The 26280-nt window shown below is 44.8% G+C and overlaps 1 protein-coding gene and 1 non-coding gene across 6 annotated transcripts in view; both read left to right on the forward strand.

Moving 5' to 3' along the window:
• MOSMO (modulator of smoothened) overlaps positions 1 to 3012 on the forward strand; it is an 85824-nt gene extending 82812 nt beyond the window's left edge. Inside the window, exon 4 of one of the 5 annotated variants that reach the window (XR_012429363.1) lies at positions 2791 to 2913. Coding sequence is in view for 2 of the 5 variants with exons in the window: in XM_065536675.2 (XP_065392747.1) it covers positions 2791 to 2873 (83 nt within the window). In the remaining 3 variants the exon portion in view is untranslated. Of the gene's footprint in view, positions 1 to 438; positions 656 to 2010; positions 2116 to 2790 lie in introns of those variants that run through there. The other 4 variants (XR_012429364.1, XR_012429361.1, XM_065536675.2 and 1 more) reach the window with 4 other exon arrangements.
• LOC101926296 (von Willebrand factor A domain-containing protein 3A) overlaps positions 2969 to 26280 on the forward strand; it is a 62718-nt gene continuing 39406 nt past the window's right edge. Inside the window, exons 1-9 of the transcript XR_006694821.3 lie at positions 2969 to 3079; positions 7654 to 7741; positions 8053 to 8176; positions 10698 to 10822; positions 10920 to 10997; positions 13938 to 13992; positions 19911 to 20009; positions 21365 to 21471; positions 25861 to 25986. This is a non-coding gene — a transcript (von Willebrand factor A domain-containing protein 3A). The remainder of the gene's footprint in view (positions 3080 to 7653; positions 7742 to 8052; positions 8177 to 10697; positions 10823 to 10919; positions 10998 to 13937; positions 13993 to 19910; positions 20010 to 21364; positions 21472 to 25860; positions 25987 to 26280) is intronic.

Genomic DNA, 26280 nt, shown 5'->3' on the forward strand with positions numbered 1-26280 from the left:
AGTTCATGGTTCGAACATTTGGAAGCTCTGCCCCACCCCCGCTGCCACCCACTAGTTGATCATCTGTCTACATGTTACTGCTGAGACATCAATTGTCACAGGCTAAATGAGGCAGTAGTTTTACTGTGTTTGTCTCACATTTGGGGAATGATAAACTTTGGTGAGCTGGGAACTCCTGTGTCTGTGGACTCTTCCCAGAATGCACCAAGGACCCACTTTCTGTTAGAGATTGCCATCTTACCAAAGTATTGCCACCAAACATGGAACAAGTCTCTACTCCCTCTGATTTTTAGGTCTCTGATTTTTTTCTTTTTTAATCTGTCTGGGAGAATTTTGACTTTCCTGAGAGGCATGTTTGCCTAGCACCATGGTCCCTTTGGTTTAAAAAAAAAAAAAAGGCTCTTTCTTTTTGGAAAAATTGTTCTTTTCCTACCTCAGGTCATGTGGTGTCATGGAGCCGATTTCACCTTCTTGGCTTCAGAGCTCGACACAGAAGCCAGGCTTGGCCGGAGTCATCGTGACAGATTCAGAAATTAGCATGGCATGTGACCAGCCTGGGACTTTGTGGAACTCCTGGACAGAGGTGTTCTTCTCTTAGAGTTGCTCAGTTGTAGGGGAAAAGTTTGGCACTGCTGGCAGCCACACCTGAAGAGCCTCCTGATCAAGCCATCCTAGAAGAAAGGAAGCTGAGAAAGGAAGACAGTTCTGTTAACATCACTTTAGCTTTTGGATCAAGTCATCCCTGAAGCCAGAACTATCCCTGGATTCTTGTGTTATTTAAGAAAATAAATTCCTTTTTTTCCTTAAACCAGTTTGAGTTGGGTTTCTGTCTCTTTTAACTGAAATAATCTTTACACTCCCACTTTCCTCATGACATTAAACACATTCCTCACCTCCCCTGCTTTGGCATGTCACTTTAATCTTTTCGTTAGCTTAGGCTTTTACAAAAGACAGAAAAAGTTACTTCAGGCTACTGCTTCTCAACTCAACCCAAAGCACCTGCTCCTGGTTTGAAATGGAGGAAAGAAAGAAGGCAAAACAAATTAATATCTGAAAGATATATCCCACCATACTCCTGGGCAATGGGACCACGCTAGAGCTCCTAAATAAAAGACCAGAGATGAGTTGACACTGATCCATTTCCAAGAGCCTACGGTAGGAGAAATGTCTGTTGTGCTCTGATGCTTTCCATGGGTGTCGTCATGATCTGCATCCTGAAGGGAGCCAAGAAAGATGGTACCCACACAGCTTTCCTCTTGATGGGTCTTACAGCCTGAAAGGCTTACTCTGCTTTATCCACCTGGCAGAGATCTATTCAGAATGTGTGTTGTGTAGGCTCAAGTAGAAGAAAGCAGAAACAAAGAGTTTCCAGTGTTGGACTTTACTTCTATGCACAGTGTTGAAAACCCATATATCCAGGAAGCAAAGAAAGGTGTGAGGGTGGTAGATGACCTGCTTGGGGTTCCCATGCCTAAAAGAAAAAAAGATGTCAAAATTAGCCAGCCCCTTCCACCCAAAATTTCCATCAAGATGGGCACAAGGACCCTCATCTCTTGTTCACAGAGTAGCCATTGGTTGCTCACAGCCCCTTGGGACCTCCTTACCTCTTTCTGATCTTCCTCATTTTCTGCCTTATTGGTGCTGGCCACATAACAAATGCCATGGACTTATACATGGTGTTCTCAACCCTGGTGACCAGTGGTTAATAAGCAGTTTCTATTTTGAGCATGTTGGTTGTTTCTGACCTGGCCTATAGGCATGGCTGCTGCGGTCAACATCTGAAGGGTGTTCCCTACCGTATGATGACTACCACAGGTGGCATATGTTCTTTATTTTTGAGACAGGTCTTGCTCTGTAGCCCAGGCTGGAGTGCAGTGGTGCGATCATAGCTCACTGTAACCTTGAACTCTTGGGCTCAAGCAATCCTCCCACCTCAGCCTTCCAAGTAGCTGGGACTACAGGTACAAGCCACTGCACCTGACTAATTTTTATTTTATTTTATTTTTGTAGAGACGGAGTCTCACTGTGTTGCCCAAGCTGATCTCAAATTCCTGGCGTCAAGCAATCCTCCCGCCTCAACCTCCTAAAGTGCTGGGATTACAGACATAAGCCACCACCCAACCTTATGTTCTAACTGATAAAAGTTTATAAAACTTATAAAACTCTCAGAAAGTGAAAACTGATTTGAGAAATGTCCTGGATTCGAAAAACTAACTACAGATCCTTTAGCAGCTTGCAAGTTGGTTGACTTCGGAGACATTAATTACTTTGTCTCTTTTGACCGCTATAAAAGAAGGGTTTAGAGAGGTTCCCAGCTATGGGCCAAGAACTAGTTACATCATAATCACCTGGGGCCATTGTTAAAAATGCACATTCCCACACCTTTTCACAGTTCTGAATCAATCTCCTGAATGGGAATGTTTTCTTAGCAAACAATCCAGGTGATTCTCATGGGCACCTGGGCTTAGGAACCACTATGGCAGATGATCTCTTCTGATGCAAAGAGGTCATTGAGCTTGGCTGTATTACCCAGGTTTAGGTGGGGCTGGACCAGGTAGGGATAGGGCACTGTCTGACCTCTCCCAGGGATTGTGTTCAGGGAACCCAAGAGAATCTGAGGAGGAAGAGAAAGTTACCACCTTTGCCACACGTGGCAGAGTTCTCTGGAAACTTTCCTCCGTTCCTACCACAGGAAGGCCACAGGCACCGGGGCTTTACTGGCCTAAACCATAGTTCCGTGCTGACTGAGAGGTTCTGAAATTTGAGAAAAGGTCTAAATCCTGCTTCCAGGTTTTCGTGAAGGTGGAGAAAAGCAGAGTGACCTGGGAGAAGTGGTTATCAACAACACAGCGGTGACTTCTTCCCTGGAATGAGGAAGGCTTTCCCTTTCCCTGCCCCGAGCTGCAGTGGCGCAGTCTGTTACCTTGGAGACCAGCTAACACATTCCCACAGGGCAAGCTTCACTGCTGAGTTGCTTGGAGGAGCTTGGAGAAACCAGAAGTGAGATCTAGGAGAAGCAAGGCCCTGGAGTGCCAGGAACCCTTCTCCTAAAGATGGAGAAGTAAATGAAGAAATACAGGTGAGGGTGAGCGTCATCAGGGTTGACAGGGGTGGTGACAGAGGGGGTGGGGGAGGCCAGATGCTAAGCTCTGGACTGAGTGACAAGATTGAGGTAGCCTGGGGTGTGAAGCGTCCACTCCCTACATGCTGAGCATTGGGCTAAATGCTGGGGGTGCCAGTAGACAAGGAAGTCATGGAGCCGGTCTGGGAGACAGGCCATGACAACTCCATATGACAAAGTGAAGGGACAGCAACAGGAGGACTTCCACAAGAGGAGTGGTTTCCTCCCTGGGGGACTGGGGACAGTGAATGGGGTTCAGGAAAGACTCCTATTATTATTATTATTATTATTTTCACCCAATAATCAAGGTTCCCTCTCTCCCTTGGACCAAAATGCCATCTGCCATGGACTGGTTTGTTCTTTTCCTCTCCTGCAATCACCCCCCAGTGTAATTCAGCTCACCTTTGCCTAAACTCTGGACCTGCTCTGAATGCATTTATTCAACAAATGTTTTTTGAGCAGCTACTATGTTCTAAACTCTATTTTATGCAAAAATATCCTAGCCGTGAACATTACTGTCCTGGCCCAAATGGATCTACTTCTACTGTGTTTATGTGGGAGGGGCGTGCAGAGGTTCAAACAGTAAGTAACTAAATATAGAGAAATTATAAAACAAGTAAATAAGTAAATATATAGAACGTATTTACTTATAAGTAAATAAGTGAATATATATAGTGAAACATGCTGTGGGGAAAGATAAAGGCAGGTGGAGGAGGTGCCGTTTGAGTTAAAGTACTCACAGAAGACCTCTCTAATAAGATTTCATTTGAGCAAAGGCCTAAGGGAAAGAGCTGCGTCCTGTTCATGTCTATCTCCCCAACACCTGTTCTCTCTGGCACGCAGTGAGCGCTCTATAAATGTTCATGAAACACATGATTGTTTTCATGTCATATGCTGAAGTGCTTGAAGATGCAGCCCACATTTTATGGTATTCTACTTTTTTTTTTTTTTTTTGAGACAGAATCTTGCTCTGTCACCCAGGCTGGAGTGCAGTAGCGCAATCTCAGCTCACTGCAAGCTCCACCTCCCGGGTTCACACCATTCTCCTGCCTCAGCCTCCCAAGTAGCTGGGACTACAGGCGCCTGCCACTACGCCTGGCTAATTTTTTTTGTATTTTTAGTAGAGACAGGGTTTCACCATGTTAGCCAGGATGGTCTTGATCCACCCGCCTCGGCCTCCCAAAGTGCTGGGATTACAGGCATGAGCCACCGCGCCCAGCTGGCATTCTGCATTTTTATAGTACTTCGTATTTCACAAAGCACTTCTACTTTCTCAATTTCATTTGATCCTCTTGATAACGGTGTTGAAGTAGGCAGGTCAGTTACTGCTGTCCCCATTCCATTCTGAAGATGAAGAAACCAAAGGTTCAGCACTTTTGTTGTTGTTGTTGTTGTTTGTTTTTTTGTTTGTTTGAGACAGAGTCTCACTCCATCACCTAGGCTGGAGTGCAGCGATGAGATCACAGCTCACAGCAGCCTCAAACTCCTGGGCTCAAGTGACCCTCCCACTCCATCCTCCCCGGTAGCTGGGACTACAGGTGCACACCACCATGCCCAGCTAATTTTTTTTTTAATGTACGGACAGAGTCTCGTTATGTTGGTCAAGCTAGTCTCAAACTCCTGGGCTCAAGCAATCTCCCTGCCTCAGCTTCCCAATGTGCTGGGATTGCAGGCATGAGCCATTGCACCCAGCCCCATGCTCTTTCTGGAGCACTATTTTGTTTTGTTATTTTTATGCATTTCAACCCCTTCTCCATCAGCCTGCACCAGTCACCCCAGAATCTAGTCGTGCAGTCCTCTGAATTCATTAAGAGCTGTTAATCACTGACTGGAAAGAGGGAAGTGAGACACTACGGGGCGGCCAGTGTTCATGAGGCATTTCTACTTCAACAGTCTCTGCCATTAGAGTCTCCCAGGACAGCTTGCTGAAGTAAAGCCGTGTGTGTGTGTGTGTGTGTGTGTGTGTGTGTGTGTGTGTGTGTGTGTGTGTGTGTTTTAAAGCATTGCCACATTATCGTGGTGCTTCCCAGAAAACAAAACATCCTCTGAATAAAAGATTAAAGACCTGAAAGAGAAAAGCAAGTTGCCAAACCATTATTAGGCTGTGTAATTTAATGATTTCACAAGAACACACACTCTAATGTTTAAGCTGCAACTTTATTCAGAGTCTCTCACTTGCTGTGTCTTAGCTGGTATTTTTTTTGGTTGCAAATAACAGAAAGCTAAAGGAGCTAGCTGAAGCAAAAAAAGGTAGAGAATTCTAAGAAACAGTATCTCATGGGTATCTCATGGAACCCAAGAGCAGAAAGTCAGGTCTCACACGTGCCTGGCATATATAATTAGAAATTCAAGAACCAAGGCAGGTTGGGCATGGTGGCTCACGCCTGTAATCTCAGCACTTTGGGAGGCCAAGGCAGGTGGATCACCTGAGGTCAAGAGTTTGAGAACAGCCTGGCCAACATGGTAAAACCCCGTCTCTACTAAAAATACAAAAATTAGCTGGGCATGGTAGTGGGCGCCTGTAATCCCAGCTATGTGGGAGGCTGAGGCAGGAAAATCACTTGAACCCAGGAGGTGGAGTTTGCAGTGAGCCGAGATCATGCCACTGCACTCCAGCCTGGGGGACAAGAGCAAGACTCCGTCTCAAAAAAAAAAAAAAAAAAAAAAACCAAGGGAGTTTTTCAACCTCCTGGCCCTTCACCTTTCCTTCTCAAAATATTTATCGAGTGTCTGCCAGTCCCTGCTCTTATGTAACTTACAGTGTAAGGGGAGAGACACACAAATTTTTAAAAATCCCACTAATGAATGTATCATTCCAAATTAAGATACCTGCCCTAAAAGAGCATAGTTCTATGAAAGTCTGTATAAAACAAAGGAAACCGAAATAGAATGGGATGCTGGAGATTTCCTGGAGGAAATGATATCTGGGCTAAAATGTCAAGATGATTAGGGTAGGGGAGAAGGAGAAGAATGTTCCAGAGCAAAGAAGCAGCACATGAAAAGGCCCTGTGGTTAAAGGAACTAGAGAATTCCAAGAACTGGAAAGGGAGGCCCTTGTGGAACACAGAGGAGAGCAGTGGTGAAGTGGGAAATCTAGAGGGGTAGGTGGGAGCAGCCAGACCTTGAGGGTCCTCAGCTGCCATCTGAAGGATCTCAGTCTTCATCCTAGACATAGAGAAGGCTTTGGTCAGTTTTAAGCAGGAGGGAGAAAAGGGGGTGTAACATTGGATTTGGGTGTGGATTTTTGTTTATTTTTTAGAGACAGAATGTCCCTCTGTCGCCCAGGATTGAGTGCAGTGGCATGATCATAGCTCACTGCAGCCTTAAACTCCTGAGCTCAAGCAATCCTCCTGCCTCAGCCTCCCAAGTAGATGGAACTACAGGCACATGCCACCACACCTGGCAAATATATCTTTATTTTGTTTATAGAGATGGGGTCTCACTGGGTTGCCCAGGCTGGTCTTGAACTCCTGGCCTCAAGTGACCTCCTGCCTCAGCCTGCCTCTCAAAGTGCTGGGATTATAGGCGTAAGCTACTGTGCCTGGCCCCTTGATTACTTCCTATCACATGCTTTTAGTTCCTTCAGCACTTTCCACAATTTGTAATTATTTTATTTAGTTTTTTAATATCAGTCTCCCCCTGTAGAATATAAGCGCTGGGAGGACAAGGACAATGTCTATCTTAGTGGTTCACAACTAGGGACAATTTTGCTGTCCATGAGATATTAAGCAATGTCTGGAAACATTTCTGATTGTCACATTGGGAAAAAGTGTGGAGGGATGCTACTGATATCTAATAGGTAGAGGCCAGGATGCTGCTAAACATCCTACAACATAAGATGGCCCCCACAGCAAAGAATGATCCAGTCCAAGAGTTAAAGTGTTGAAGTTGAGAAAGCTTTATCTTGTTCACCATTGTATCCTCAGCACCAGGCACAATGCCTGATGCCTGGTAGGTGTTCAATAAGTATTTACTGAATGAATTAATTAAAGAAGGCACAATGGCTCACTCTTACAATCCCATGACTTAGGGAGGCTGAGGAGGATCTCTTGAGGCCAGGAGCTCGAGGCTGCTATAAGTTATGTTAGCACCACATTACTTCAGCCTTGGTGACAAAGCAAGACCTGGTCTATAAAATTTTTAAAAATGGCCAGGCATGGTGACTCACACCTCTAATCCCAGCCTAGGTGGGAGGATCACTTGAGCCCAAGAGTTCAAGACCATCCGAAGCAACATAGTGAGACCTTATCTCTACAATAAACAGAAAAAAATAGCTGGTCATGGTGGCTTGTGCCTGTAGTCCCAGCTACTTGGGAGGCTGAGGTGGGAGGATTGCTTGAGCCTGGGAGGTCAAGGCTACAGTGAGCCATGACTGGGCCACTGTACTCCAGCCAGGGCAACTGAGTGAGACCTTATCTCAAAAAAAAATTAATTTAAAAATGTAGAAAAGCATTGTGCTGAATATAGATATCCCCCAAAACTATTCTGTATGCCACATTTATCCTGTTTTCTGGTATTCTTTCCTTCTTTAGGAAAATAAGCATTGGGTGTTATTGCAATGGCTACACAAACTAGTCACGTCTTCCATGGCCAAGAAAATATGTTTCTGGAAAACCATTGGTAAGCATAGTTCTCTGATTTTGCAAATGAAAACAGCAACAGCATTTTGCTCATGGGAGCTGAGGGTGAGACTGGGTCATTGAATCTTCTTAGAGTCACCTGAGGGCTTTAGTTATCTAAATAATAAAATATCTCATGGAACTGGAGTCCACATTTTATCAGGACTCTGCAGGAACCCTTCTCAGTCACTGCACAGAAAAATGTTTCTAGAATCCTTGTAGGGACTAAGGCAAAGAGAGGAGGCACTGGGGATGTCAAACCAATCAATGCCCAGTGCACAGGCATTCATCAAATTACTTTATGTTTTGTAGCATTAGGAGAAACACTGGCAGAGATTCAAAGAAGTCACTAAAGCAGAAGAATGTGAATGGACTTGGTCAGAATTCAGACAATGGATTACTGGTTACACACGTTAACCAGACACAGGACTTACTGGTAAAGACCATGGCACTTTAACTGGGTGGTGATACTACAAATCATTCAGGGAATGCAGAATGTGCTAAATTCTGGGGATTTCTTCCTTCTCATAGGATTCTAGGACTGAAAAAGATTAATTAAGCATTTATCTCTAATCCTCTGCCTTTAGAAATGACTGAAGAATCTCTCTGTTTATATAGAAGTTGTATAGCCTATTTGGCCATGTCACTAAATATTCAGGAGCATGTGAAGACTCTGATCATGCTATCAAGGCCTGAAGTCTTAAGCATTTGATTCTAAAATTCCCCTTCCTGAAATTTGCTTTGCTTTTGAGATTCCCTGAAATCTAGATTCAGAAATCCATTTCAGGAAGTGCTGTTGGACAAATGGGGCATAATAGGAGAATAAACCTCTAACCAGACTACGATTTTAGGCTGACCTTCAATGGGCCTTCCCAAGAGAATGAGTGGATTGTATAGAACTCAGAATTCATTCTAACAGGGAAACAATGGCAATCAGTGGTTGCCATGTTCAAGCAAGGCTAGTGCACAACCATGTATCTAACCCACACTAGAGTTTAAATATGATACCTTTGAAATGATAGTCAAAAACAATCCAGTTATAATGCTGGCAATTAAACAATCAGAAAAATACTCATGATTTACTTAGGTTCTGGCACTTACAGGAAAGCAAGTTTAATTACAGGAGATGAGGAAAGGTTGATAGAGTTTTGAGATTCTGAAGAAGTCTTGTAATGAGTTCAGATGTTGATGACATGCATCTTTCCTCTAATTTTATATCAAAATGCATGACTTCCCAGGTGTACACAGGATCATTCTTATATTTATCAGCCACAGCTGGGGCCTCCTTTGCCTTGCAGATGAACCTGAAGGAAAGAGGGAAAGGATTGCTCCAACACAAAGATCTTACCATTCTCTATGCAAATGAACTAGTTGAGTTACATAATCAGCATGGCCTAAAGTCAGAATCCATAATGTGTTTAATAGTGTGTCTTCAAGTATGAATAATACAAAATCTGTGTCCTAAAACGTGACATTATTTTAAAATCAACACAGATGGAAGAAAGGTGAATTATTAAGTCCACCATGCTCACCAGGCACGGTGGTTCACATCTGTAATCTCAGCACTTTGGGAGGCCTAGATGGGAGGATCGCTTGAGTCTAGAAGTTTGAGGCCAGCCTGGGCGACATGGTGAAACCCTGTTTCCACCAAAAAAAAAAAAAAAAAAAAAAAAACACAAATTAGCAAGGTATGGTGGCACATGCCTATAGTCCCAGCTACTTAGGAGGCCAAGGAAAGAGGATCACTTGAGCCTGGGAGGCTGAGGCTGCAATGAGCTGAGATTTTGGCAGTGAGCTGAGATTGTGGCACTGCACTCTAGCCTGGGCAATAAAATGAGACCCTGTCTCAAAAGAAAAAAAAAAAAAAGGTCTACCATGCTCAGTGTTTCCAACCAGGGAGAGGGTTGAGTCTGAAAGGTGAAAAGAGTGACATCTAGTGTCCATGTGATAGAGAGCTGTGTTTCCCTAGATATGCGACAGAGACCTATGATTTTAGGTGGTGCCTTTCAAGGGCAGGACATTTGTTAGTATAGAATCACACAATGAGAAAGTAATCTGGCCCCTCAGTGCTCTCACTCCTTCATGGAGATGGTCACAGTTTGGTGCTAGTTTAGAGGGACAACATAGTACCATGGTTAGAAGCATGATTTGAGCTTCACAGCCTGGGTTTGAATTCCACATCTGCCACTTTCTAGCTGCATGACCTTGGACTGATTACCTAAATTATCTGTACCTCAGTTCCCTGGTCAGCAAGATGGGGTTACCATAATGGAACCTACTTTGTAAAATTAAATGAGTTAATGTATGGAAAGTGCTTAACATGTAATAAGTGCTATCTAAGTATTTGCAGTAATTATAAGAGTGTTTTTCACACTTCTTCAACACTTGCTAATTTCCCTTTGAGACAGAGGGCAGAGCAGACCTCAGGCACAGAACTTAAGGCAAGGTCACTTGAGCCCAGAACTTTGAAGCTGCAGTGAGCTATGATCACACCACTGCACTCCAGCCTGGGTGACAGAGCAAGGCCCTGTCTCTAAAACAGACAAACCAGGGGGCCAGGTATGGTAGCTCATGCCTGTAATCCCAGCACTTTGGGAGGCCAAGGCTGGTGGATCACTTGAGGTCAGGAGTTTGAGACCAGCCTGGCCAAAATGCCAAAACCCGTCTCTACTAAAAAGACAAAAATTAGCCGAGCGTGGTGGCACATGCCTTTAATCCCAGCTACTTGGGAGGCTGAGGCAGGAGAATCACTTGAACCCGAGAGGCAGAGAGGTTGCAGTGAGCCAAGATCATACCACTGCACTCCAGCCTTGGTGACAAGAGTGAAACTCCGTCTCAAAAAAAAAAAAAAAAAAAGATAGGATCAGTCTGAGTTGGCCCCCGTTGGGTATCTGTGTGAAGGGAACCTCTTCCCTCTCTTTCTACTTCTCTGTTTGATTCTGGTTTTTGTCTTGCAGAGGCTGCAGGCGAGCGAGACCCAGTCTTCAGATTGGGAGGACTCTGAAGACTGGCTTTCGGCTCACAGTTTAAAGTGTCAGAAGCTTACCTTGGCTGACCTGATAAGCCAGGGCACAGAAGTGCTGTAAGTCTGAAGCTGTTCCCCACAACCCCCACAGCTGCAGCAACACATGCGGCCCCCTGGGCCTGAGAGACCCCCTCATAAGGCTTTGCTTCTTCAGGGAGGAGGACACCAATGTTGTGCAGAAAATACGTTTCTCCACCCAGATCATCCGCCACTTTGAGTCAAAGCTTTCTGAGTAAGTATGTTTCTTAGCATCCTCCCAACACCACGGAGCTCAAGAATTATGTCATTTCAGTCTGGGCATGGTGGCTCATGCCTCTAATCCCGGTACTTTGGAAGGCCGAGGCAGGTGGATCACTTGAGGTCAAGAGTTTGAAGCCAGACTGGCCAACGTGGTGAAATCCTGTCTTTACTAAAAATATATATTTTTTAAATTAGCCAGTCCTGGTGGCGCATGCCTGTAATCCCAGCTACTCGGTAGGCTGAGGCAGGAGAATCGCTTGAACTCGAGAGGTGGAGGTTGCAGTGAGCTGAGATCACGCCATTGCACTCCAGCCTGGGCAACAAAAGCATAACTCTGTCTCAAAAAAAAAAAAAAGAAAGAAAGAAAAAAAGAATTATGTCATTTTGGTAGCCTGGAAGTAACTTTGTTCAAACAGCAATATCTGTGAGACCTTGGGCAATAGAGTGGGACCCTGTCTCAAAAAAAAAAAAAAAAAAAAAAAAAAGTCTACCACCCAGGGAGATGGGCAGGTCTCTTCCCACTTCTAGCCCCAATTTCCTCTTTTCTCAAATAGAAAGGTTGGACCAGATCAATGTCTCTCAGCCTTTTCAAATCCATAGTCTAGGGCCAGGCATGGTGGGCCATGCCTATAATCCTAGCGCTTTGAGAGACGAAGTTGGGAGGATCACTTGAGCCCAGAAGTTCGAGGTTGCAGTGAGCTATGATCATACCACTGCACTCCAGCCTGGGCAACAGAATAAGACCCTATCTCTAAAAAAATATAAAATGAAATCCATAATCCCTTGGATGACACAGCTTCATCTGGTGTTTAATGGTTAAGAGTAATGACTTTCAATGTCAAATTGATTGCGTTCATACCTTTGCAAATATATGGCAAAAACGTGCATGCATCCCCACTCCTAAACCAGATTTTGATAGCACATGTGTATTAGTCCATTTTCATGCCACTGATAAAGACATACCTGAGACTGGGCAATTTAAGAAGAAAGAGGTTTAATGGACCCACAGTTCCACATGATTCATGGCAGAAGATGAAGGAAGAGCAAAGGGACATCTTACAAGGCAGCCAGCAAAGAGAGAATGAGAAGCAAGAGAAAGGGGTTTCCCCTTATAAAACCATTACTCTCAAGCCAGTTAACCAGAAGTTGATTGCTGAATGGCCATTCATGGAATGACCAATTGCTCAAATTTCTCAAAACCATTGAACTGTAGAATTTATAGTAGCTTTTATTAGGTTGGAAGCTGAAACAGGTTTTAAAGAATTCTGCAATATTTTGGTTTATCAGTTTTAATTGTGAATCCAGCATTTTAAGGAATGTTCAAGTCTATTTAGCTAATTGGTCATTTGGCAAATTGATTTTCAGAGGATTGGCTTTCAGTAAATTGACTTTTAGCAAATTGAAGGTAACAAATCCTGTTGTTACCTTCATGTTGGAGATGGTGAAACTGGGGCTCAGAAAGGTTACCACACCTGTCCAAGGTCACACAGCTAGTAGATGGCAAAGCTAGATCTTGAACACAAACATGTTTTATTATAAAGTTCATCTTCAACTGGGCACAGTGGCTCACGCCTGTAATCGCAACACGTTGGAAGGTTGAGGCGGGAGGATCGCTTGAGTTCAGGGGTTCGAGACCAGCCTGGGAAAAATGATGAAACCCCAACTCTACAGAAAATATAAAAATTAGCCAGTTGTGATGGTGTGCATCTATAGTTCCAGCTACTTAAAGGCTGATGTGAGAGGATCACCTGAGCCAAGGAAGGTTGAAGCTGCAGTGAGCCATGATTGTACCACTGCACCCCAGCCTGGGCAACAGAATGAGACCCTGTCTCAAATAAAAATAAGAAGAAGATAAAAATAAAGCTCATCCTCTTAGCTCTATTCATAACTCATGTATCACTTATGACTCTATCTACTACCCACTACCCCATGATCTCATTTCCAAAGACCTCTTTTGTCCCTCTCTAGGCCCCTAAATCTCACCTGCCCCCAGTGAGGACAAGTCAATTAAATTCAAGTGACTGAGTCCTTACCTTGTGTACATGATATATGCTAGTCTCCAGCCAGGCATGCAATAAGGCAACTTCCAAAAGGTCCCCCAGCTACTTTTCAGAAACTAGGTTTTTTGTTAATCAATCCAGTGGAAATGATTGCTTAACTGCCTCTGTTGTGCCTTTATGATCAGTTTCCAGGAGACTAGGAACAATTTCTTCTGAGAAGCCACAGATTCGAGCAAGTGCAAGGGTGGTCTTCCAACTTTCTCATAAGAACACCCTCCCCCATCCTCCACAGACCTGTCCACACCGGGCAGAATGAGCACAGAGTGAGCTTTGTGGAGAAAGGAGACGAGGTTAGATGAGCAAGTTGAAGTCCGGGAGGGCCTGATTCCACTGCTTGATCCACCAAACCATTGTCATTTATCCTGTGCGCTGTGTTACCAGTAGAGCGGCACCTATAAACGCGATCCCTTTTGCAATCCCCTTATACCTAGTGCCCTGGCAAACCAAGTATCTTCAGTTTTGTCTTTGCTTGATTTTGCTCAGGCTTGAGTGCAGTGGAACAATCATAACTCCATGAAGCCTTGAACTCCTGGGCTCAAGTGATCCTCCCACCTCAGCCTCCTGAGTAGCTGGGACTACAGGCATGCACCACCATATCCAGCAAATTTTTGTATTTTTTGTAGAGACAGGGTTTCACTAGGTTGTTCAAGCTGGTCTTGAACTCCTGGCCTCAAGTGATCAAGTCAGCCTCCTGAGTAGCCAGGACTACAGGCGTGCACTACAGTGCACTTAAAATGTTCACCACCTTCTTCCAAGACCCTATGCACATTTAAAAAAAAAAATTCATACCTGCGTTTTGTGTATGTAAGTGGCTGTTGTTGCTCAGTGAGGATACTGACCTTGGGTGATGAGTCTTTCTGATGTCTTGACAGCACTATTGAAGTCTATCAAGAGAGAATTCAGTGGCTAACAGAAAACAGCAAGAAGGTAACGGGCGTAGGTTTAATTCTTTGCCCCCTTTCACTCATTCCATCTGTATTTGTTAGAACCCTTTCAGTTGCAAATGATAGACCTCCAATGTAAATTGGCTTAAGCTAAAAAAGGCATTTACTAACCTACATAAATGAAAACCCAAGCCACAGCTGGATCCAGGTGCTCAGATGATGTCACCTCTAGGCCTGTGGGCTCTGCTTTCCTCTGAGTTGGTTTTATTCTCGGGACATCTCTCTTCGGGCGTAGGAAGGTGGTGATCAGCAGCTCCAGTAGAAAGGAACCTCACTTCCTGTTCCCTGCACAATTTCCAAATCCTGGGATTGACTCCCATTGACCAATTTACACCAATCAACATAGCCAAGGAGATGAAATATACTATCTGACTAGGCCTGGAACTAGTGCTCACTTCTGGGGCAAAAAAAAAAAAAAAAAAAAAAAAGACATGGGGGAAGGGGAAAGAGACTGGGGGTTAGCCCCCCCAGCCCTCATGGACTGAGAAAGGGAGACAGATGGTTGCATGTGGAAGGCCAGAGCACTGTTACCAGAAGGGGGAACGGGTGCTAGGCAGGTGAGAATGCAGATGTGCACTAGGCATTTAACTTCAGACCCACAATGAGATTTAGAAGACTAAGGCTGATCATCTGGATATCACTTTTCTTAAAAGTTTGATTAAGGGCTGGGCGTAGTGGCTTATGCCTGTAATCTCCACACATTGGGAGGCCTAGGTAGGTGGATAACCTGAGGTCGGGAGTTCAAGACCAGCCTGGCCAACGTGGTGAAACCTTGTCTCTGCTAAAAATACAAAAAATTAGCCAGGCGTGGTCATGCATGCCTGTAATCCTAGCTGTGCTGGAGGCTGAGGCAGGAAAATTGCTTGAACTCAGGAGGTGGAGGTTGCAGTGACCCGAGATCACGCCATTGCACTCTAGCCTGGGCGACACAGTGAGACTCCATCTCAAAAACAAACAAACAAACAAACAAACAAACTGCAAAAGTTTGATTAAGAGCTAGGCGTAGTGGTGCACACCTGTAGTCCCAGCTACTTGAGAGGCTGAGGCAGGAGGATTTCTTGAGCCCAGGAGGCTCAAGGCTGCAGTGAGCTATGATTGGGCCACTGCACTCCAGCCTGGATGACAGAGCAAGACCTGTCTTTAAAAAAAAAAAAAAAAAAAAAAAAAAAATTTAATTAAATGTTTTTCTCAGAACCCAAGGGTAAATGAGTGATCATGGGCAAATTAACCTTTGATTTGCTTTCTTATTTGTTTTAGCTTAATTGCCATCAACTGGCACTTTTCTGGCTTCCCGTTTGCTTCCACCCTTAGGCACAATCTTCAACTCTTGCTTTAAACCCTGGGAAAAGCAGATGCTAAAAGTCATGCTCCCTACTCCCAATCCCCACCTCTACCCAGGACAGTGGGTAACAACATAGTGCTAAGCCTGTCTGTCCCGCCAATTCCAGGGTGTGGTCTACACCTCAGATCCAGAACCTCCTTCACTCGCTTGGACAAGTTGAGTAAGCAGATGCTTGTCTGCGGCTATAGCTGGACCCCTCTGGTTGCCCATGGTAACAGGCAGAGAGACCCCAGAGGAATGAAATCCTCCCATACTCCATAGGCATCCACGTAGCACATGCTGCTCTTACCGACCCACCCCTATCACCCCATCCTGTCACCTTTGTCAAAGTTGACGGGGATCGATAGCCCCTTCTTCCTGCCACCCCTTTCTGACAGAGCTACAGAGAAACCATGGAAGAGCCCAGGGAAGCGATCACCTGTGAATCAGCTCACCGGCTCCTGGGTGTTGAGGCAGGCAGCCTGATATGATGGCCAGATAATCGCTGGTCACCATTCCTGTTCTGCTCTCTTACTAAGGCCCTAGAAAGTGGCCTCGCTTCTCTGGATCTGTGTCTGCAGAGGATAAAAGGAGAAGTTATAAACTAGTGGCATGCAGGCCAAATCTGGCCCACAGCCATGCTGTTCCAGGCTCCCTAGTTTTAAATATTTTTCAAATTAGTTGCCAAGATTTTTAAAATCCTGATATTTCACTTTCATGTCTGCTATCAGACTTCTCTTGAAAAATGAGACTATCTGGTATTACCCGGCTCCAGTTGCCTCTAACATACTTGTCCAGTTATTTCTATGGAATAAATGTCTAGAACTTCAATGGCTAGGTTTAGGAAATGAATGTTTTCAATTCCAAAAGCTGTAAAGTCCTCATGGCAGCTTGTTTTTAATTTAAAAGAAATAGAACTGGCTCTAGATTTCAACTTCTTGCCTCCAGACTGGCAATACCCTAGAAAGCCTTGTGCCATATTTGGGTCATGAATTCAACAAACACATATTGAGTCATTGTATAACAGACACTGTTCTAGGATTGAGACTACCAACATGACCAGTACTTGCTAAAGGAATGGTTCACTGGGGGGAAAAAAACCCATGACTAATACTAAGGTCCTGTCTTCGTGGAGCTTATGTGCTGTAAAAAGAAACAAAGCTGAGTAAGGGAACCGAGAGTGGAACAGAAGGCCTATTTAAATGGAATGGTTGAGGCCAGACATGGCGATGCACACCTGTAATCCCAGCACTTTGGGAGGCCAAGGCAGGCAGATCACTTGAGGTCAGTAGTTTGAGACCAGCCTGGCCAAAATGCTGAAACCCCATCTCTACTAAAACCACAAAAATTAACCAGGCATGGTGATGGGCGCCTGTAATCCCAGCTACTCGGGAGGCTAAAGCAAGAGAATTGCTTGAACCCAGGAGGCAGAGTTGCAGTGAGCTGAAATCATGCCACTGCACTCCAGCCTGGGAGACAGAGTGAGACTCCCTCTCAAAAATAAAATAAAAAATAAATAAATGGAATGGTTGAGAATACTTACTCTAAAGAGGAGATATTTGAAAAGGCCCCTAAAGAAAGTGCAGAGGTGAACCCTGCCAATATTTTGGGGAGAATGTTCCAAGCAGAGGAGACAGCAAGTCCAAAAGTCTTGAGGCAGGAATGAGCTTGGTATGTTCCAGAAGCAGCACATGGGCCAGTGCAGCAAGCACAGAGTGAGCTACGTGGAGAAAGGAGACAAGGTTAGATGAGCAGGTTGAAGTCCAGGAGGGCCTGATTCCAAAGATAAAGGCTTTAATAAAGCCGGGGAGTGACCTGATCTGACAAGTTTCAAAAGAATCACACTGGCTGCTGCATAACTTGACTATACAGGGGGTAAAAGTGGAAACAGGACAACTGCACTGGGTGAGAACGATGGAGGCTTAGACTCAAGCTCTAGGGTCGACAGAATGATATATGGTAGATTCAACGCACAGCTGGAAGGTAGGACCAGCAGAACTTGCCGATGGATTAGATAGGTTTGGGGCCAGAGCACCTGGGCCAGTGTTGAATGGCATTTACTGAGATGGGGAAGGCTGAGGGAGAAACAGACTTGAGAAGGAAAACCAAGAGGTCTTGTTTTGGACATGTGAAGCCTGAGGGACTTAGTAGACTTCCAGACAGAGAAGCGGAGCAGGATGTTGGGTGCACAGGTCTGAAGTTCCAAGAGAAATCTGAAGATGGACCTCAGATAATTATTAGCGTTTGGATGGTATTCAAAGGCATGACACTCAGATCACTGAGGAGGTGATCAAAGAACAGTAGTTCTCCACCAGGGGAGATTTTGCCCCACAGGAACATTTGGCAATGTCTGGAGACATTTTTGATTGTCATGGCTGGAGGAGAGGGGTTGTTACCTACATCTAGTTTATCAGCAGCCAGGGATGCTGCTCACCATCCTGTAATGCACAGGACAGCTCCCTACAAAAGATAATTATCCAGCCCAAATGTCAATAGTGCCAAATATCAGTAGTGCCAAAGCTGGCAAACCCTGGGGTAGATAAAGAAGAGAGTGGCCAGGCGTGATGGCTCGTGGCTGCAATCTCAGCACTTTGGGAGGCCGAGGCTGGAGGGTCACTTGAGGCCGGGAGTTCAAGACCAGCCTGGGCAATGCAGTAAGACCCTATCTCTACAAAAAAATTAAAAAACCAAATAGCCAGGTGTGGTGGCGCACACCTATAGTCCCAGCTTACTTAGGAGATTGAGGCAGGAGGATCACTTGAGCCCAGGAGTTCCTGGCTGCAGTGAGCTATGATTGTGCCACTGCGCACCTGGAAGCCCTTGTTAAAATAAAGACTCTAATTAGGTAAGCCTGGAGTGGGACCTGAGACTGCATTTCTAACAAGTTGAGGGATGGTGATGCTGTCGGCCCATGACCCACACCCTCAGAAGCAAGTTCCTAGGGCACGCAAGTATTGTGACTTTGGAACAAGGAGGAGGGACTCTCTAGGAAAGGAAATTAAGAAAATCTGGGCAGTGAAGAGAGGGGAAAGTGGGAAAATGTGGTGTCCTGGAAGACACATGTACAAAGTGTTTTAACTTGTTAAACTCTTGACACAGTCAAACTGTGCTATATGCTACTCAGAGTTCGAGAAAGTTGAGAATTTCGATTTAACCCTTGGGCTTGGCAAGACAAAGGTCATTGATCACCTTGATACATGTGGTTTCAGAGGAATAGGAAGGTGAGAACCTAACTTGAATGGTCCCCGGGAGGTAAGGATGTGTGGCTAAGATGGAGAGCCGAAAAATGAAACAGCAGCAGGAGGGAGAGGTGGCATCCTGAGAGGTCTATATCCTTTTTAAGATGGGCAATATTATAACCTGTTCGTATGATGATGGAAGTTGTACAATCAATAGGAATGGATGATCCAGGAGAAGGGATGACACAGAAGCAGAGTTCCTATTTAGCAAGAGAAGATCCAGTGATGCAAGTCAAAGGTTAGCCTAGACCGTTGCTGGTTGGCCTTAGATGCATTTTAACTGGAAAAAGGTGAAGTGTGTAGGGCTATGGGCTGGTAGGTCAGTAGACTCTGCATGGAAAGATTTTTTTTAATTCTCTCCAATTTGTTTCTGTTTTCTCAGCAAAATTGGAGGCAAAATCACTTGCTGGGAGAGTACAGAAAGGGAGTGCTGCAGGTGTAAGAGAAGATATAAAATACTCTCTGAGAGCAGAAGAGTGAATTCAACAGGAAAATTAGATATCCAATAAAGTAGGATTTAAGGAAAAACACCAAATGGAACCTACTGTCCCTAGAGAACTATCAGTTTCATATGAATGAAAGTTCCAATCCACAATGCAGCTTTAACAAGATGAACATTTATGTGCAGAATCAAACAGCATCGACAAGTAATACAGACAGTCCTTGACTTAGAACGGTTCGACTTATGATTTTTCCACTTGTGATGGGTTTATCAGGACGTGGCCCCATCATAAGTCAAGGAGTAATAACTGTAGAGTAATAATACCATTTAGAAACATAATTAGAAACTTGGATGTGGTGGCACATGGTTGCTTGAGCCCAGGAGTTCGAGACCAACCTCGAAAATATAGCAAGACCCCATCTCAAAAAGAAGAAACAAGAAACATAATTAGAAACTCACAGAGATACTATTGCAGCTGGTGAACCTAACACATCTGCCTTTGATCGGTAGAGTAGGCAAAAAATAAATAAGGATATAGAGAAATTAAATCAGATAAGCTAATATAAATAGCCATCAAATTTTATATCTTCAAACAAAGGGTGCTTTTCTACAGTCTCCAGATTTTCTACAATGACCATGTATTACTTCATAAGATTAGACAAGAAATATAAGGGGAAAAAACTTACAAAGAAGGGGCTGCCACAAAATAAGAGCAGTCATGCCCAGAGTTGAAGTCATGATATTGGGTTTTGCTTTTCCCTTGTAAAATGGGGTTTCTGTCTGCTGCTGCTTGTTAGGGATGAGGGAAGTGTTCGCATCACTGCATCGCACAGAGCAGCTCAGTGTAGGAGACGCACAGACTTGTACTGGCTGTTTCCAAATGCCCTCTTTGGTTTTAGGCATTTGGCCTCATCAAAGGGGCCAGAGTCAGCATCCTCATAGATGTGTCAGCCGTCAGCAGTGGCCCTCAGAAAGAGGAGTTCCAAAAGGACCTCATGGTAAGTCTGTCTGGCGCACTGAAACACCTGGAACCACCCACCACCCCCAGCCTTTCCTTCCTGAGCTTGCTGACTAGCCTGTTTATAGCAAATGCAAGATAGGGTGTCTTATAAAGAACAGTTCACACTTAATTAGCACCTACGGTTAGAGAACTATGTTGAATTCTACAAAACCCAACCACAGAGTCATTTTCGGTTGTAGTGTGAACTTCCAGTATTCTCACCACGACAGTACCTGCCAACTAGACTTTGACTCAAGAGCTCCCATGTTTCCCTGGAAAGAGGATGTGAAGACTCCTGCATAGCATAGCACAGCACAGGGCTTCTGGCCCTTTCTGGATGGAGGAGCTATTCTGGTTTCTTTGGAGTTATGGTTCCCATTGGATACTCACCAGCTCTAGCTTGAGAGCAGTGAACAGGCTGGTGTTGCCCATTGCTCCATCCCCAACTCACATCCATAGTGGAGAAGCTAAGAACTAGAGTCAGATGGCTGGAGTCAAATCCCAGCCACCTCCACCAATTCCAGGCCATGTGACTGCGTTAACTAATCTCTCTGTGTCTTACTTACCTCCTCTGTAAAATGGGGATGATAACAGTGACTACCTAGGGTTGCCATAAGGGTAAAAGGAGCTTGTACAAGTGAAGTGCTCTGTGAGAAGTCTTCTCATAAGTGTGCAGTGAGAAGTCTGGCCTGGAGAAAAGCCTCTGCAGCCTGATGTGGTGTGGACAGGCTATTTTCTTATGGGTACCATGGCAGCAACAGCCCGTTGTATTTTGTACAGGTCCTGCAGAGCCTTTATGAGGCTCAGTGTGGGGCTGTCCTCCAGACTTGTTCCCTGTTCCTGGTCTCAGTGGATGTCAGGGGACAGGTTGCAGAGCAATCTCCCCCTTCATGACAAGTCCTCAGGACAGAGTTTCCAAAGATCCCTCAGGTGGAGTGGTCTACTATTAGCCAGGGCAGAGCTCATGGGGTGGCATACAGGTGGAATTTCTAGCTGGCCAGGAAGAAGAGGGAGAAGTTATGGATACTCACCAGCTCCATCTCCAGCTCACATGCCTTAGAGAGAAACCACTGCCCCGACCTCTGTCCTCCCTCTCCAGGTGCCACAGGTAAGTGCCAAGGGGCCAACCATAGCACACTGAGATGGCAGCCCAGATGCTCATCCCACCCACAGGAGGCCCGGCAGGTGGGAAGCAAATGTTGGCTTGGGGCTGGCTGCTAAGTCCAGCCTCAAGCAACCATATTTCAGCACAGCTCAGACCCAGCCCAGAGGGGCCGGCTAAGGCGAGAGAGGCAAAGCCAGGCTCCACATTCCCCTGGCTATGGGAGCCAGTGACGTCCTTTTGTCCAACAGAGCCTCATCGATGAGCAGCTGAGCCACAAGGAAAAGCTATTTGTCCTGTCCTTTGGCACCAACGCCAGGTCCCTCTGGCCGGACCCCATGGAAGTCAGCGCCTCTGTGTGAGTGGCTTTCCTGCCTGACGGTGATATTGACTTTTTCATTTTCCTCCCTAACCAGCAGAGTCTTTATTGAATAATTCAACTGCAAACCCCAGGACACTACTAGATAAGTGAGTACAAAGAGACAACTCACAAAAGCAGAAACAATTTTTGGAAAGATGGCCATGCAGCAGTTCATAAACTGACAGATAAGGTGACCACAAGACCCGTTTTTACCCCCAAACTAGCAAAGATAGTTTTATTATTGTGAAAATAAGACATACATGTTTTTAAAAATTCCAACAGTATGAAAGGATGATAAATAATAGCAAATGAGTCCCCCTCTTTTTTTTTTTTTTTTTTTTAAAGACAGGATCTCATTGTGTCTCCCAACCTGGAGTGCAGTGGCACAATCATAGCTCATTGCAGCTTTGACCTCCTGGGCTTAAGCAATCCTCTCACCTCAGCCTCCTGAGTAGTTGGGACTACAGGCATGTGCCACCACACCCTGCTACCTTTTTATTTGTTTATTTAGACAGGGTCTCTGTTGCCTAGGCTGGAGTACAGTGGTATAATCTTGGCTCACTGCAACCTCCACCCCATGGGTTCAAGTGATTCTCATGCCTCAGCCTCCCAAGTAGCTGGGACTACAGGCATGCGCTACCATGCCCAGCTAACTTTTGCATTTTTTGGCAGAGACAGGGTTTCACCATGTTGGCCAGGCTGGTCTCGAACTCCTGATCTCAAGTGATCTGTCACCTTGACCTCCCAAAGTGTTGGGATTACAGGCATGAGCCACCACACCCAGCCATTTTGTTTATTTTTGTAAAGATGGGATCTTGCGATGTCGTCCAGGCTGGTCCTGACCTCCTGGCCTCAAGTGCTCTTCCAGTCTTGGCCTCCCAAAGTGCTGGGACTACGGATGTGAGACACTGTGCCTGGCCCAAAATAGTTCCTTATATCACTTCCACAAATAATATTTGCACACATATGCATCTATGTGTTTACCTTCTTATTTTGACATAAACAGGACCTATATAACACTGCTCTGTGCTTTGGCTTTCTAGCTGGTCTTGAATCTCTTTCTCTGTCAATGCATACAAATCTACCTCATTTGTTTTAATGGCTACATAGTACTCTACTGCATGGATGTCCTTTAGTTGGGGGTTTCTAGCCTGGGGTTTTTTTTGAGGGATAGAAAGGAGGTATGTAAGAATTTCTATTTATCCGGTGAGTAGAAATTTCTTTTCCATGAAAGGAATGTCCTCAGTCACCCACCATGTGTTGGTTGCCATACTAGGTACTTTGCATGGATGATTGTATTTAGTATATATAGCCACCCCATGGAATAGGATTATTATCCTCATTTTGCAGATGAGAAAATGCAGACTCAGCTTAGGGAAGATGCCCAATGCAGCAAAGCCAGGATTGGATTCCAGATCCCAGAAAAATGCACGTGCTTTGGCCAGGGCCAGTTGCTCATGCCTATAATCCCAGCACTTTGGGAGGCCAAGGTGGGAGGATCGCTTGAGCTCAGGAGTTTGAGACCAGTCTGAGCAACCCAGTGAGACCCCATCTCTACAAAAAATTTAAAAATTAGCCGGGTGTGATGGCATGTGCCTATAGTCCCAACTACTCGGGAGGCTGAGGTGGGAGGTTTGATTGAGACTGGGAGGGAGGTCGAGGCTGCAGTGAGCTATGGTACTCCAGCCTGGGTGACAGAGAGAGACCCTGTCTCCAAAAAAAATTTAAAAGTTAAAAAAAAAAGCATGTGCTTAGATTTCTAGGAGGGAGGCCCCCTCGCCAGCACTAGCTGTAAAGAAGAGCCCTTCTAGATAGAGAATTGCCCACTTCTGGCCCTCTGGCTTTGAATCCCAACCCCAACAGTCACTGCGTGTTCTTGACAAGTCCCTTAACTCTCTCATTTGCAAAACAAGGCCAATCCTACCCACTCTTCACAGGACTGTTATGGAGATGAAATGAAAACAATGTACCGGGCTAGTGCCAGGTACTCAATGAACGAGAGCATTTTGGTGAAGGAGAGCATTTTGTACTCTGATTTCCACTTTAGGTGGAGCAGTGACCCCTGGGTTGTTAATGGATGGCAGCCAAAAGTTCTGCATCTTCAGGAACTCCTAGAATTCTCTTGTCATATCCCTATGTCATATCTTTACCATGTGTACTATTGTTTTGTTTTGTTTTGTTTTATTTTATTTTACTTTATTTTATTTTATTTTATTTTATTTTATTTTATTTTATTTTATTTTATTTTATTTTATTTTTGAGATGGAGTCTCACTCTGTCACCCAGGCTGGAATGCAGTGGTGCGATCTTGGCTCACCACAACATCCGTTTCCTGGGTTCAAGCAACTATCCTGCCTCAGCCTCCCAAATAGCTGAGATTACAGGTGTGCTCCACCATGCCCTGCTAATTTTTTTTTTTTTTTTTTTTTTTTTTTTTTTTTTGTATTTTTGGTAGCAACGAGGTTTCACCATGTTGGCCAGGCTGGTCTCGGACTCTGACCTCAAGTGATCCGCCCTCCTTGGCCTCCCAAAGTGCTGGGATTACAGGCGTGAGCCACTGTGCCCGGCCTACCATGTGTACTATTGTTGATTTTTCTTTACTTCAATTCTATTTATTTTTTATTGAAAGAAACTTGTTTTTTTTTTTGTTTTGTTTCGTTTTGTTTTGAGACAAGGTCTTGCTCTGTCACGTCTGGAGTGCAGTGGTACAATCATAGCTTACTGCCATCTTATCTCCTGAGCTCAAATGATCATCCAGCCTCAGCCTCCCCAGTAGCTAGGACAACAAGGGTGTGCCCAACTAATTTTTTAAATTTTTCCTTTTTTGTAGAGATGGGGTCTGGCTATGTTGATCAGACTGGTTTTGAACTCCTGGCCTCAAGTGGTCCTCCCTCAGCCTCCCAGAGTGCTGGGATTGCAGGCATGAGTCACTGCTCCTGGCCTGAAGGAAACTTTCTATCAATACCATAACTGAGAAGTTCATATCACTTGCATGGTTATACTTCTATAATCATGTAATTATATTTCTATAATTAGAAAGCAACCATATATCTTTCTTTAATGGCTTTGAGAAAAAAAAAAAAGCAGCCATATAAATAAATACAATGAGAGAAAAACAATGGTTTTAAATTCCAGCTTAAATCTATTGGCTAGAGAAGGCGCTAGACCTGGGACTTGTTCTTGCTGTTCAAAAAGGAGACTTGACAGTTATGATCATGAAAGATGAACTTATTAGCACCACACTGAGATTTTCTCTTTCAGATTTTTGATTTTTTGAAGTAGAAAGAACAGACCTCTTTCACTAGTGTTGTGCAAAATTTTAGCCAAGAAAGAATCAAGTTATTTTTCTTCTCACCAGTGGTGTATACCCCAACCCACGTGGGACATAAGCCACACAGCCATAATGCTTTCTCTTAGAGCCTTCTTAGGGTCGCGGAATTAACTCCATGCCTCCTGTTGAGGGCTGGCTCCCAAGAGAGTAGCCATGGGGAAGAAGGAACTCAGCCCCAGACCCTCACATAGCACAATTTCTAAAAGCTCAGATCTTAGAGTCAGACCTGGTTTGAAATCTCAGTTTTAAAAGTTGCTTGCATTATCACCTTGGGCAAGTCCTAACTCAGTTTCCTCATCTGCAAAATGGGAATAAAGGTACTGCCTCAACAAGTTATCATTAGGTTTAAATGAGCTAATATTTGTCCTGGGCCTGGTACCTAATACTACAGGCCAGGTGTAGGGTCTCACACCTATAATCCCAGCTGTTTGGGAAGCTAGGGAGGGGGACCTCTTGAGGCCAAGAGTTCAAGACCAGCCTGGGCAACACAGTGAGACCCCCATGTCTCCATAATTTTTTTTTTTTTTGAGATAGAGTCTCACTCTGTTGCCCAGGCTGGAGCGCAGTGAGAGTGGCACAATCTCAGTTCACTGCAACCTTCCACCTCTGGAGTTCAAGCAGTTCTCCTGCTCACCCTCCCAAGTAGCTGGGATTACAGGCATGTGCCACCACAGCTGGCTAATTTTTTTTGTATTTTTAGTAGAGATGGGATTCACCATGTTGGCCAGGCTGGTCTTGAATTCCTGACCTCAAGTGATCCACCCACCTTGGCCCCCAAAAGTGCTGAGATTACAAGCATGAGCCACTATGCCCAGCCCTCTACATAAAATATAAAAATTAGCCGGGCAGGATGCCACACACCTGCAGTCCCAGCTACTTGGGAGGCTGAGGCAGGAGGATCGCCTGGGCCCAGGAGTTCGAGGTTACCGTGAGTTATGATTGCACCACTGCACTTCAGCCTGGGTGACATAGCCAGACCTTATCTCTAAAAAGAAATTAAAATGAAATTAAATACAAAGTCTTATAATTAGGTTGCCGTTGTTGTCTCCCCCCAGCCTCCAGGAACTTAAGCTCTGGGTAAAGACACTGCAGCCTGATGGAGGCAGCAACCTGCTACAAGCTCTGAAGAAGATCTTCACTCTCAAGGGGCTGGATTCCCTGGTGGTCATCATGAGAAGCTGGTAGGTCTTCTTTCCTAAGCAGTTGACATACTACACAAAAGGAACTGAAGAACCAAACCACTGTTTGAGAAAAGATTGGCCGGTCACAGTGGCTCATGCCTGTAATCCCAGCACTTTGGGAGGCCAAGACAGGAGGACTGCTTGAAGCCAGGAGTTTGTGACCAGTCTGGGCAACACAGTGAGAACCTATCTCTTAAAAAAAGATAAAAATTAGCTGATCATGGTTGTGTGCACCTGTAGTCCCAGCTACTTGGGAGGCTGAGGCAGAAGGATTGCTTGAGCCCAGGAGTTTAA

The sequence above is a fragment of the Macaca fascicularis genome, chromosome 20 (genome assembly GCF_037993035.2).
Source record: "Macaca fascicularis isolate 582-1 chromosome 20, T2T-MFA8v1.1".
NCBI lineage: Eukaryota > Metazoa > Chordata > Mammalia > Primates > Cercopithecidae > Macaca > Macaca fascicularis.